This window comes from Pipistrellus hanaki (assembly GCF_964339955.1).
Source record: "Pipistrellus hanaki genome assembly, chromosome: 10".
In the NCBI taxonomy this organism is placed as follows: domain Eukaryota; kingdom Metazoa; phylum Chordata; class Mammalia; order Chiroptera; family Vespertilionidae; genus Pipistrellus; species Pipistrellus hanaki.
The window spans coordinates 11,835,134-11,849,015 of record NC_140512.1 but is presented as its reverse complement, the minus strand read 5'-3'; the positions used below and the strand labels follow the sequence as shown (position 1 = coordinate 11,849,015).

General features: G+C 43.3%; 1 protein-coding gene across 3 annotated transcripts in view; it reads left to right on the top strand.

Moving 5' to 3' along the window:
- HECW1 (HECT, C2 and WW domain containing E3 ubiquitin protein ligase 1) overlaps window positions 1-13,882 on the top strand; it is a 99,610-nt gene that overhangs the window by 43,285 nt on the left and 42,443 nt on the right. For all 3 annotated transcript variants that reach the window (XM_084896922.1, XM_084896921.1, XM_084896923.1), the window contains 6 exons: window positions 3,075-3,169; window positions 3,597-3,672; window positions 6,852-7,021; window positions 9,370-9,512; window positions 10,272-10,372; window positions 11,035-12,408. In XM_084896922.1, the coding sequence (XP_084753048.1) occupies window positions 3,075-3,169; window positions 3,597-3,672; window positions 6,852-7,021; window positions 9,370-9,512; window positions 10,272-10,372; window positions 11,035-12,408 (1,959 nt within the window). The remainder of the gene's footprint in view (window positions 1-3,074; window positions 3,170-3,596; window positions 3,673-6,851; window positions 7,022-9,369; window positions 9,513-10,271; window positions 10,373-11,034; window positions 12,409-13,882) is intronic.

Sequence of the window (13,882 nt, the reverse complement as noted above, 5' to 3'; positions counted from 1 at the left end):
GCACTGAACCTGTTCATTGCTTTAAGTAGTATGGTCATTTGAATAATATTAATACTTCCTATCTGTGAGCACAGTATATCCTACCATTTAACTGTGTCTTTTTAAATTTCTTTCTTCAGTCTCTTACAGGTAGAGTTTTGGTTAAGTTTACGCCTAGTTATTTTATCCTTTTTTATGCATTTGTGAATGGGATTTTTTCATTTCTCCTGATTTTTCATTATTAGTGCATGACAAGTTTCTGTATATTAATTTTGTTTTCTGCTACTTTACTGAATTCGTGAATTAATTCTATTAACTTTTGTTGGATCCTTTACAGTTCTTCATATAAAGTATCATGTTACCTGTGAATAGGTACAATTTAGTTCTTCCTTTCCTGTTTAGATGCCTGTATTTCTTTTTCTTATCTGATTGCTGTGACTAAGACTTCCAGTGCTATGTTGAATAACAATGGTGAAAGTATGTATCCTTGTCTTATTCCTGATCTTTGAGGAAAAACTTTCAGCTTTTTATTATTGAGTATGATGTTAACTTGTCATATATAGCCTTTATCAAGTTGTGATATGATCCTTCTATACCCACTTTGTTGATAGTCTTTTTATTATAAATGGATGTTGAGTTTTGTCAAGTTCTTTTTCTACATCTATTGATTTTTTTCATACTTGGTTTTGTTTGATGTGATGGATCATATTGTTTTACAGATGCTGAACCCATAAAACTCCTAGAAGAAAACATAGGAAGTAAACCATCTGACATCAGTCTGAGTAATGTCTTTTTGGGCAGATGAGGGCAGAGAGAGGCCAAATTTTGCAGGAGACTATGTGGGTCAGATGAGAGAAACTGACCTAACTAAGATGGAGCTGTGTCTAGACTTACAGCCAAGTGGGTGAGGCCATGTCTGAAGGGCATGGCAAGCTAATTACCACAATATCCAATTATACAACAGATGGGCACGAAGGTGGCTGGGGTCATCCCAGGAGGGCAGTCTGTGCTTGTCTCTGGGGATCTGTGCATGGGTTACAAGATCTGACTCCGGGGTTGTCATTTGTGCAAGTCTTCATCCTGAGTAGAGAGTTAGTAGTTCCCAAGTTTTACAGTGTCTGCAGACTCTCTTCCTAAACAGCTACAGCTACTTCTTGTAAGTGGTGCTCCCGGACTGGTAACACATCAGCCCTGTTAAATAAGCTTACAGGAATGTCTGGTGACTGTATATCAGGAATGATACCTTGCCCAAACTATTATCCCTATGGTCTGTGCATGATCAAGGTCATAACCACTCATCCACACTTCTGAAGAGCCAGGAGTTTGAGCTCTGCCCTGGTTTATCTTGATAGCACATTACATCTCAAGCTCCAATATCATGAAACCTCTTCCTAGGGTCCTCTCTCCAAGGCTTTCATAGAAAGCAGAGGATTTTCACCAGGGCCCTTCCCTTCCCCTCTCCAGAAAAAAAAAAAGATATCAAAAAATAATGGAGTCATAACATAATCAGGCAGTCATCTTCATCATCATCATCATCTTCTCCTTCTTCTTCATCACTAACATTTACTGAGCATTTAACTAAACTCTAAGCATTTTTATTTTATCATCCAAAATCTTATGAGGTGCGTATTATGGTTGGTCCATTTACACATAAAGAACAGGGTGTGCAAAGAGGTGGACTTGCTCGTTGTCTCACAGATTTCCAGTAATGGAACTGAAGTTCAAACCCAGGCAGCATGATTCCCCAAGGCCATATCATTGCTACTTATATTCTAGAAATTTGAAAGAGGAAAAAAAAAAAAACATGATGCAGAGAGCTTATCATTGATGTGTGCCACCATTTAGAAAATATGCCTCCCATCTATGTGTTTATATAATTTCTCAAAGTCTTCCTCCAAATTTCTAAGCTTTTAGTCACTGAATTATATGACAGGAAATTACATAAGAAACAGACTGGTGGTAGGCATCAAACTACCTAAAAACCTTAGAACTAAGGCTTTCAAAGAAATAACCTCTTAGAATAGCCTCTAAAAGAGGAATCTAAGTAACAGATTCTACTTGGGTAAAAAATGCTAAGGCCAAAGCAATTTTCTATGGCACATTTTTAGAAAGAAGTCAGATCTGTCTGTAAGTTGACTATCATTGTCAACTGGAACCTGCCTGGCTTATGGGAGTGTCCACCAAAGTCATTGGCACATATTCACCACCAACAGGAATCTACAATTGGAGGTGCCCTGAAGAAGAAAAATTTATTCAACGCAAACAGCTCAATCGTGACACAGCATAGCTGTGAATACAGCATGGCTGGCAGCTCAGTTATGATATAGCATGGCTGTGAAAACAGCACTGCTGTTCAGAAGCCCTGAGGTGAGAGCGTCCTGAAGCCAGGCTTCTCTCCAACAGGACAGCAGTGCTCTGCTCCTCGTTGACTTTCTGTGCTCCACTTCCTGCCCCTCTGCTCTGCCCTGCACTGGTCTGCTCCACTGTGCTCCAGGGAGACATCTTTGGTGTTTCAGCCGAGGAAGCACAGTCTTCAGTCTTTGGTGGGAAGGGAAAGTGTCCACTCAAGCAAGAGGGGAGCTGACATATAAACAGAAGTCCTCCTCCCTGGTCCCTGATTGTTTCCTCCTCGTGCAAGTAAGGACTCTGATTTCTCACAGTTCCATTGCTCCAAAAGGCACTGCTCTGATTGGTCAGTGAATAAGCTGATGGGGATAGAGCTGTGCAGCTCTGACTGGCTGGGAAAAGCCTCGGCCCTATTGGTTGAAATAGTATTCCAGGAAGTGCCTTATAGGGGCTGGATGGCAGGAACACAGTTCAGAAAGGCTGTTCAGTACAGGAGGCGGGCAGCTTAGTGCAGGCTTCTCCCTGAACTGCAGTTTGTGTGAGAGGCTCTGTATAAAAGTCACTGCTAGCCTCTGTGTTCTAAATGTGAGGCCCGTAAGCCACCGGGAGCCCTTCCGAGTAGGTATCTGCTTTCTCAGCGTCCTGGGGAAGAACTAGGTTGCAGTTCCTGATGGTGTCCTCTCTGGCCCTGGCTACTTCTTCCTGGGTTATACCTTACTTCTCAATCCCATTTTATTTTTGTCTTTCAGGTGAAACTAAGATTTGCTTCAAATACTACCATGGAGTGAGTGGAGCCCTGAGAGCTACCACCCCAAGTGTCACCGTCAAAAATTCAGCAGCTCCTGTAAGTCTCATCTCTTCCTCTTTGGTCAGAACTAACTCTGGGCTTCTTCACTTTTCCATTTGCTGGAGAGAGAGTGTGTGTGTGTGTGACAGAGACACTGATAGATTATTAATAGTTAGATAGACAGACATGCATCTCAAAATTTTTGCAAATTTGAATGTAAAAGGGCATTGTTTACTTAAGTGCTTACAAAGAGGCTCTACTATTACAATAATGTTTGAATTTCCATTTCTCTGAAAAGTACACCTCGTTCCACTCTATTACTGGGAAAAGACATTAGACTGCTAGAAGCCTGTTTTAATCAATAACAGTCTAATAAAGTCACAGTGCTGCTGCCTTCATAGGGTGTAGAGAAATAACTTAATAAGACATGTTTGTTTTGGAATATATCTATGACAATGCTTGTCTCCCGTTTGTCTTCTTACAGATTTTTAAAAGCATTGGCTCTTATGAAACTGTCCAGGAGCAAGGAAGTCGGAGGCTGATTAGCTTTTCTCTCTCAGGTATGTTTTGCTTACTGAAGGCCTTGTGGAAAGAACAAAAATGTCAACCATTAGGAGATCCGCTTTATTTTGACTCTTACTTAAAAGTTACTCAACCTCTCTGTGCCTCAGTTTCTCCATCTGTAAAACAAAAATTAAAAATATCAGCTTCATTTCCCCTGGCCTCATGAGGATATGGAGGATTCAATAAATAATAGATGCATAAGCACTTTGAGATGATGAGAAGAGAAACTGCTAATTCTACTTTCCCTCCGTTGCCAAGTAGCAGTAATTGAGAGTTTTTCTAAAGTGGAAGTAAGGGAAATCCTGGGGAGAGAAGCAGCTGGCAGACCCTTTGTCTAAATAAAATCTTAATTAAGTCCAATTAAGCTGCTCAAAAAAGTACATTCATGGAAAAAACAGTGTAAGCCATGTAAAGGCTTTAATTTAGTTAATAGTATTTAGTTAAGAGTAATTTAGTTAAGAGTTAATTTTAGTATTTAGTTAAGCGTTAATTTTTTCATTTCAATGATGTACCATAGCACTGTAATATGTTAACAATGGGTAAAGGACATTGTACTATTTTTGCAACTTTCTGTAAATATAAAATAATCTCAACATGAAAAGTATAAAGAAAAAAATGAGTTGCTCTGGCTAAAATTCTCTACAAAGTTCAGAGCTCCACACACTCACTTCATCTTAAGTGGTTTTTGGGGAATTGCAATGGCATGAAGCTCTAGGATTCTGGTGAGTACAGTTTGAGAAACTGTTGCTTTAGCTTGTTGACAACCCAACAACTGCTACACGCCATAACTGTCAGAGATCTGAGATCATTTTCATGCACTGTCCTTGAGAGATGGACAGTCAACTGGAGCTATTCATGTTTAAGTGAGCACCAGTAATGGAAATGTGTGTCTAATGATTTATTGATAGGCGGTTATAGAAAAGTTACAGGATACAAGGTTAATATACAAAAAGTCAATCACCTTTCAATTCACCAGCAATAAACAAGTAGAATTTGAAATTAAAAATACAGTACCATTTACATTAGCCCTGAGCATGGGGCTTAATGGAATGGTGGGGCCAAGAGTGATGAGTGCTGCAGTTAGGGCCCCTGGACTGTTAGTGGTCTCCCCCTCAGTCCTCCACCACAGTCAAGGCTTCTCACCTGGACACCCAGCTACCATCTCCTTCTCAGAGAGGCAGTTGGTTGGCAGGACATTATTAAGAGAGATGGAGAAAAACACAAATAAGTGAAAGGATATTTTGTGTTCATGAATTAGAAGTATCAACATAGTTAAAATGGCCATAGTATCCAAAGCAATATACAGTTTTAATGCAATCCCCATCAAAATCCCAGTATGGAAAACAGTATGGAGATTCCTCAAAAAATTAAAAATAGAGTTACCATATGACCCAGTGAGCCTTCTTCTGGGTATGTACCTGAAAAATTTGAAACATTTATTCATAAATATATGTGCTCCCCTATGTTTATTGAAGCATTATTCACAGTGACAAAGACATGGAAACCATATTGTCCCTCAATAGATAATTAAATAAAGAAGTGGTACATACAAACAATGGAATATTAAAAGAAAAGCTGAAATATTATCAATTATGACAAAATGGATGGATCTTGAGAATATCATGCTAAGCAAAATGTTAGGCACAAAAAGTTAAGAATCATATGATTTCACTCTTATGTGTGATATAAAAGTTAAAGCAACAAATGAACAAACAAGGCTGTTGGGTTAGTGAAGGTTAGAAGGGGTCAGATGCATGGTGACTGAAGGTGATTTGACTTTGGGAGGTGGCTACACAATGCAATATAGAGATGATGCCTTATAGAATTACACACTTGAAATCTGTAAAATTTTATTATCCACTGTCACCCCAATAAACTTAATTTTAAAAAAGACAAGAAACAGAAATGTTTTTAAAGGTTATTCAGGAAGAAAGAAAATAAAGGTCATAAACTCAGAGATCACACAAAAAACAACAACACCTATTTATACTTCAGAAATTAACCTATGTCAATATTGGTATTTTTATTGAAAAGTAATATAATATGTTGGTTAAATGCACAGACTTGGGAATCAAAGAGACAGATTCCAATTTGATTTCTGATATTGACCAGCTCTGACAACTTCATCAAGTCACTTAATTTATAAGCCTCCATTTTCTCTTCCTCAAATTAGTAGTATCATATCTGCCTTATAGGGTTTATAGTTTAGAATTAAATCAGATAATGTATTTGAAGGTCATAGTATACATAGATCCCAGAATTTAGTAACTAGCTAATAAAAAGGACCTGGTAGAGGTGATGGTAGTAGCACTACTATTTTATGATGAATAAATCTACATCTATCACCACCCCAGATTTGATGATCCACTAGAACTCAGCATATAATCATACTCATGGCTACTCAGCAGCGCCTGGGGTGATGGCTGGAGAGAATCAGACGTGAGCTTCTGTGAGTCCTCTCCTAGTGGAGTCACAGAGAATGTACTTATTTCCTCCAGCAATAAATCGTGGCGTATGAAATGGTCTTTGCTAGGTGAGCTCATTACAGACTCACTGCCAAGGAACAGTTCAGTTTTCAAAGCCTCACCTTTCCTGACAGCACAGTTATTCAAAACTCTGCTCACTTGTGTACACTCACCTCCACAGAGGCCATGCTTTCTTTTTTCATTCTTCCACTGTCCATCTTCTTTGCTCCTTTAACCCTCCTATTTCTCTTTATTTCTTCCAATTCTCTCTTATTATTGAAGACGATATTGAAGAACATATTTATTATTTGACTAAAATGCTTGCTTTATTTATGTCTCCACTTTCCAGAATTTTTACCTGGATTTCCTCCTTCAGGGTCAACCCAAGTTTTCTGAGGTGACCCTCAGGTGCTCACCCAACCCCATTATCTTAGCCTGCCTGAAAAACACGTCAGTCCAGTCCAGTAAGGCCCAGTGGTCCTCTTAAAAAGCATAATGACTATAATGCCAGTTATGTTTATTATAAGCATTTCTCACCAATGCCATTAAATGTTTCACATAGTGGCTTCTTTAGACACATCAGTCCACATTTGAAATGAGGTGGAAACAGTCTAAAGAGTGAAATAATTTTTAAAGTTGTAGATAGACCTTTCTTCTTAGGAAAGGCCCGATATGAACTTCACTGAAACACAATGTCGTTTATTTTCTAGATTTCCAGGCCATGGGGTTGAAGAAAGGGATGTTTTTCAACCCAGATCCTTACTTGAAGATTTCCATTCAGCCTGGGAAGCACAGCATCTTCCCTGCCCTCCCTCACCACGGGCAGGAGAGGAGATCTAAAATCATAGGCAACACTGTGAACCCCATCTGGCTGACCGAGGTGAGTGCCGTGGGCCCTGAAAAGAAGCCTAAGGGACCCAGTGGAGTGACTGAGCATGAAGTAGCTCATGTGTGATTACCTCCTTTCTTGGAGCCCCTAAACTCTGCTGCTACATTTGGGGCCCTCTCGGTCTTAAAAGGGAGTCATGTTCTCTATGGGTTGCAACTTTCAGGGCTCTTGATAGAGTCCCTCAAGGAGGTACCTACCCTCAGTAGCCATATCGTAGTCACTTAATTTGGTTCTAAACCTGTACCTGAAAGCATGACAGCCTTTTCCTCTGCCTTTGTGTGGGAGAAGGAAGAGAAACATTTTGATCTGAGAATTCTCACACTCTTTTCATACGTATGGTCTTTAAATCAATAGGCCTTGAGTAAGGCCTAAAATACATATTGCTTGATTTAAATAGACAGGAAGCTTACTTGTTCCTTCCATCTTCCTGGTTTACGCATTGGCGGGCAATTTGCTGGCACACTGAATAGTTTGTTTTGTCTAATGAAGGCCCTTTTACATTAAACTGTGGCCACACTCATGTCCTAAACGTGTCTCCTCCGCAATTCGGGAGCTAGAATGTTTCTCAACAAAGCCACGTGTCAGGCTCAGCCTCACAGGGACTAAGTCCTATCCTTGAGAGCTAGCAGAAAGTTGCCTAGTTCACTAGGTTTAGCATGAGGGTATAACCTGCAAAGTGTGTGGGTTGGGGAGCAGGGAAGTTTAGGACATGAGTGTGGCCACAGTTTAATGTAAAAGTGCAGCTTTGCAGAACACACAGGTTGGTTCAGATCTCAGATTGGCCACGTGAGTTACACTGGTTATATAAGGGGAAAATCAATTATCCTCAATCGGAGCCTCAGGTTATCTTCATTGGGCTCCTACTGTACTACTCCTACTGAAGACATTTGCTTTGGACAAGATTCCTTCCTTAATTCTTCAAAGTAGACCATCTCTAATGTAGAGTCCTCAAACATCCTTAATAAGATATTTGGGGGCAAATACTTTTTCATTGTCTCTTAAATTATACCCTATTTCCTAGGCTTAATTAACCCTGACGCAGAAGAGCAGTATAAGAGCTTTTAAGTGTACGTAAGGGAAATGGAGCTATACTTTAAGCTTCCTACTGTTTTGGTTATCAATAGATTCTAAAGCACAGATAGTACCATTAGCATGAAATAATGAGTTTTATGTTATTTGTCCCTTCAGCCCTGGCTATTCTCACCAATTATTTGTGGACTACTCACTGAATTCCTAGGGATAATGCAATATGCCACAGGAATTTATAGTACATAAAATCAAGAGGCTTCTTTCTGAGGGGGGTGACTAATTGTGAGGGGTTGAGGGATTGAATGATAAAGAAAAAATAAGGGGGGGGGGAGAATCATGAACAAGGATAACAGTAGTAATTGCCAGGGAAAAGGGAGTGTGGAATGGAGGAGAGATGGACGAAGGTACAGAGGGGATAAGTGGTAATAGATGGAAACTTGACTTTGGGTGGTAAACAGACAATAGAGTGTACAGATGATGTATTGTAGAATTGTGCACCTGAAACTTCTATAATTTAGTCTTTCCAGTCTTTTGCTATTGTTAATAATGCCCCATTGAACCCCCTCCATGAAAATATCTATTTTGCATGCTTGGGCAAGTTAATACAGAAGGAAAATTCCTAGAAGTAGAATTCTACTTTGAATGGAATTTGCAGTTTAAATGCCAGTAAATATTGCCAATTCCCTTCCCAAAGATTGAATCATTTGCATTCCCATCAATACAGCGTGGGAGTGCTTGTCTTTTCCCACTCTCAAGAACATAAGGTATGATCAATCTTTTAAAAAATCTCTGCCATCTTAATCATGAAAAAAAGATACTGAGTTATTTATTAAAAGTACATTCCCTTTATTATATGTGATTTTGTGTGTTTTTCTTACTTTAAGAATTTTGATACCTTTAGTCAAGTATGGTGATGCCTGATAGCATTCTTTCTTTTTAAGGTAACTTGACTTCACTAATTGAATCTCAGAGAATTACCTTATTTTTAAGCACCTCATCATTGCTATTACTCATTTACTGATAAACAGGGCGTGGAGCATTCTAAGACCTTGATCTATATATATCGGGTGTCCCCCAAAAAATGTATACACACACTTTGAACAATTATAAGGCATTATATAACAAAATACATTTCATTTTTAAAATTGAGCTATCAACTGTGTATACATTGGGGAGGGGGGGGGCACCCTGCATAGATACTGCCACTGGGATGTTTTACCAATGACTTCATTATCCAAGGCAGATGGGCTGAGAATTGGCCAGCCTTCACAACTCTCAGTTAGCTGATACGACACATTATTCCATTGCAGCAATTCAGCTTTGTGTCATTGCCCACGGACGTGCTGGAAATTGAGGTGAAGGACAAGTTTGCCAAGAGCCGCCCCATCATCAAGCGCTTCTTGGGAAAGCTTTCCATGCCGGTTCAGAGACTCCTGGAAAGACACGCCATCGGGTACTCATGTGGTTGAAATCCTTATCCAATATTCCAAAGTGGAAGTCAGCAAACGACAGCCCATGGCCAAATCTGGCCCAACACCTGTTTTTGTGCAGCCATGAGCTTGTTACATTTTTAATGGTTGGGGAAAAGCGAAGGAAAAGTAATAGTTTGTGATACATTACAATGATGTGAAATTCATTTCTGTTTCTATTAATGAAAGTTTTATTTGAACACAGCTTATTAGTTCACTTATTGTCTCGGGCTGCTATCATGTTACAACGGTAGAGTTGAGTATTTGGGACTGAGACCTCATTTCCTACAAAGCCGAAAATATTTACTAACAAGCACTTTACAGAAAATTTGCCATCTTGTGTTCTAAAGAGAAGAAAAAAAAAGATATGAATTTCCTTTGCTTGGTTTTTCTGTGCATGTTGACATGCTCCAAGTACATCCTTAAAATGGACAGTGCCCGCAGCAGGTGCAGGTCTTGCAGTAAATACACAATGTCTAAGAGTGGATACTAAAGACCCTGTGGAGTGCTTCAGAAAGGGAACTGCTGCTTTAGAATATTTTATAAGGGTTTCCTTGAGGTTTTTCATTGTTGTTGATCAGATGCACATCCCCATCTCTACCTTAGGACCAGCTTCTAAGTCCTGGAGGAGGTTACCACCTCCTCATAGCAGGGCCACCGGGGCATGCCTGTCTCACCTGCGGGTATGGTCTTTGGGAGAAGAGGTATTGGTCAGCTCAGTGATGATGCTTATTTCCTCCCAGGGATAGGGTGGTCAGCTACACACTCGGCCGCAGGCTCCCAACAGATCATGTGAGTGGACAGCTGCAATTCCGATTTGAGATCACTTCCTCCATCCACCCAGGTATTTTCAGCATGAACTTCATGTCTTGTCTTAGCCCAGCGGTTCTCAGCCTGTGGGTTGCGACTCCTTTGGGGGTCGAACGACCCTTTTACAGGAGTCGCCTAAGACCATTGGAAAACACAGATATTTACATTATGATTCAAAACAGTAGCAAAATTACATTATGAAGTAGCAACAAAATAATTGTATGGTTGGGGGTCATCACAACTTGAGGAACTGTATTCAAGGGTCGCAGCATTAGCCGAAACCGGTTTGGCTCAGTGGATAGAGCATCGGCCTGCGGACTAAAAGGTCCCAGGTTTGATTCTGGTCAAGGGCATGTACCTTGGTTGCGGGCACATCCCCAGTGGGGGGTGTGCAGGAGGCAGCTGGTCAATGCTTCTCTCTCATCGATATTTCTAGCTCTCTATCTCTATCCCTTCCTCTCTGTAAAAAATCAATAAAATATATATATATATATATTTTTTTTTAAAGGGGGGTGGGAGGCGGGGTCGCAGCATTAAAAAGGTTGAGAATCGCTGTCCTAGCCTAATGTCATGTGATTAGACATGGAGTGGAGATTAACAATAGTACCAGAGTATGTCTGGAGCCATGTCTGGCAGAGTACACCAACCCCAACATGCTCTCTTGTGGAAGGAATGACGTTCTCCTCTTGTCCGCAGATGATGAAGAGATGTCCCTGGGTACCGAGGCCGAGCCGGCGGGCACTCAGGACAGCCCCATGAACAGCCTGGCGGCCAGCCACCTGGGGGACCCTCTGCAGGAGGCACCGGAGCCCCCGGGAAGCTCCGAGTCCGAGAAGCCCGGGGAGGGCAGCGCCCTGGCCACGGAAGGGAACGCCAGCCTGGGCCTCGCCAAGCCCGTGGAGGAAGCGGCAGGTACCACTGAGGCAGGAGACGACCTGGACACAGTCTCTGTGGCACCCGATGGGGCTGGGGAGCTTCTGGACCTGGGGCGAGAGGACACGGAGCCCACCCTGAGCGCGGAAGAGGTGGCCGAGGGGCTGGCCCCGGGCGGGGAGGCGCCCCCACCGGAGTTGCTGGAGGACGGTGATGCCCAGACCAGCACTGGGGATCCCGCGGCAGAGGAGGCGGCCCAGGAGAGCGGGGCTGGGGGGCAGGAGGAAAAGGCACCGGTGCAGGAGGAGGCGGAAGGCGGGGATGAGAGCCTGCCTGCCCTGGCCGCCCCGGAGGACAGGCTGCAGCTGGAGGACAGGCTGCAGCTGCGGGGCAGCCCCTCGGGGAAGAGGAAGAGCAGGCCCTGCTCCTTGCCGGTGTCCGAGCTGGAGAACGTGATCGCGTCGGCCTGCAGCGACCCGGAGACCCCGCGGACACACTACATACGCATCCACACGCTGCTGCACAGCATGCCGCTGGCCCGGGCCGGCAGCCCCGGCGGGGAGGAGGAGGAGGAGGGCGCCGAGGAGGAGCCCACGCTCAAGGACACGGCGGAGAAGGACCGGCTGAGTGACGGGGACACGATAGCTGCCGAGCCGCCTGCTCCGGAAGAGGGTGTGGAGGACCCTGGGGGGGCTGCCCCCGGCACGATGGCCCCCCGCGTGGCCCCCAGCTCGGCCCCGGATGGCGACACGCTGCCCAGCACGGGCAGCGAGAGCGACTGCAGCCCCAGGCAAGGCGGGGACCACAGCTTCGAGGGCTGCGACGCGTCCTGCTGCAGCCCCTCCTGCTACAGCTCCTCCTGCTACAGCTCCTCCTGCTACAGCTCCTCCTGCTACAGCTCCTGCTACCACAACGGCAACCGCTTCACCAGCCACACCCGCTTCTCCTCGCTGGACAGCGCCAAGATCTCCGAGAGCACCGTCTTCTCCTCGCAGGAGGAGGAGGAGGAGGAGAACAGCGCCTTCGAGTCGCTGCCGGACTCGGCGCAGAGCCCGGAGCTGGACCTGGAGTCCGTGAACGCGGCCGGGCCGTGGCCCGACCAGCCAGCCGCCCCCGCCGGGAGCGGGAGCGAGAGGGTGGCAAGAGCCGTGAATGGTGTGGAACCCCCCATGGCAGGGCCGAGCAATCGGAGAGAAGGTTAGACCTCACACCTGATCAGAGTGAGAGAGAGAGACTAGGACTCACGAGGGGGACCCAGGTCTAACCAACATGGTTTAGAGAGAAGAGGGAGAGAGGATCAGTCCCCAGTGGGATTGCTGCCAGGGTGTGTGCCTGTCCTGTAAGTGTGTGTCTTTGTGACTACAAAGAGCTTACACCCCACCACCTCTCAGATATACACTGAGGGTTACCAGTGCACACGTGTGAGTGTGCACGTGTACATGGGATTCTCTGTTTCACTTATCACTGTGGGCAGTGTATATGCTCCCCTTCCTGACCTGACAGCACCCAGAGCATCCACGCCAGTATCAGGTGACATAAGCAGAAAAGGTGGGACTATGTGGAAATATCTGCTGACTTCCCAAAGTTTATTAAAGCTTAGCAATAAATGTAAGTGGAGGGACATTGATTTTTACCTCTCTTTTAGAGTTTAACTAGCCTGTGTACAGATAGATATGAATAGTCTGCATAGCTTTCATAATTTAACGTTATTTCTAGTGCTCAGTTCTCTTTACTGTTGTTGCTTTTCTCCTTTTTAGTGTTTCTGTGTTTTGTTTTTTCTTTTTCTTCTTTTATTGACTTATTTAGGCTAGTTAGGCTGATTGGAAGAGGAGGATAATATGAATGCTTTGCTTTGTTTCAAATAAGATTCTAATTCAAAAGATGCCACCTCTAGTTTTAAAATGTGTTCTGTATTTTAGCCACTGAAGGTCCTTCTTAGTCATGCTTTAGAATCATACATGACATTAATTTGCATTCCAGGCAAGTGACAGTGACAGAGGGGGAAATAATTCGAAGGTCAAAGGACAAGATGAAATAGCTTGGTTGTTTTCAAAGAGAAGCATGCAGGTGCTGCTATTTTGCTCTAATGCTGTTTAAGTTAGGCTCCAAATCAAATGTGGTGGTGTGGTCTCTAAACTGTAAACTCCTGAAAGACCAGAATTGTATCTTCTTGATGTTTGCATTCTCAGCACCTAAAGAAATGCATCCGTGAACCTACAAATGTTTACAGGAACTAACGTGAGCACACAAAAATCATTTTAACAATGCCCAATGCTGCATTTCAGAGAAAGAAGGAGTGAGGAAAAGGGGTGTGTGTGATAAGAAAAAGTGCAACAACAAAAAAATGGAAAAGGAAGAGAAACCCAGGGAGGAAACCTGTAGTGGGACACCATGTGGAGGGAACCCGTGGCAGTGAACATGGGATGGTCAGTTTCTTTCTTTAGCAAAGATGACACGAATATTTTCTTTGTTCTGGGCCCAATGCTATATGCTGGGTGTGGGAAAATAGAACAAAGTCACATAGCATATGGAAATACTCAATAATTAAACACAATTAAAAATAATTACCATATGAAGAGATTTGGGGACACACACATAGAAGAGTGTAACTAGGAGCTGGCAGGAATTTTTTGGACTCGAGGTCAGCAAGCTTTTTCCATAAAGGGCCAGA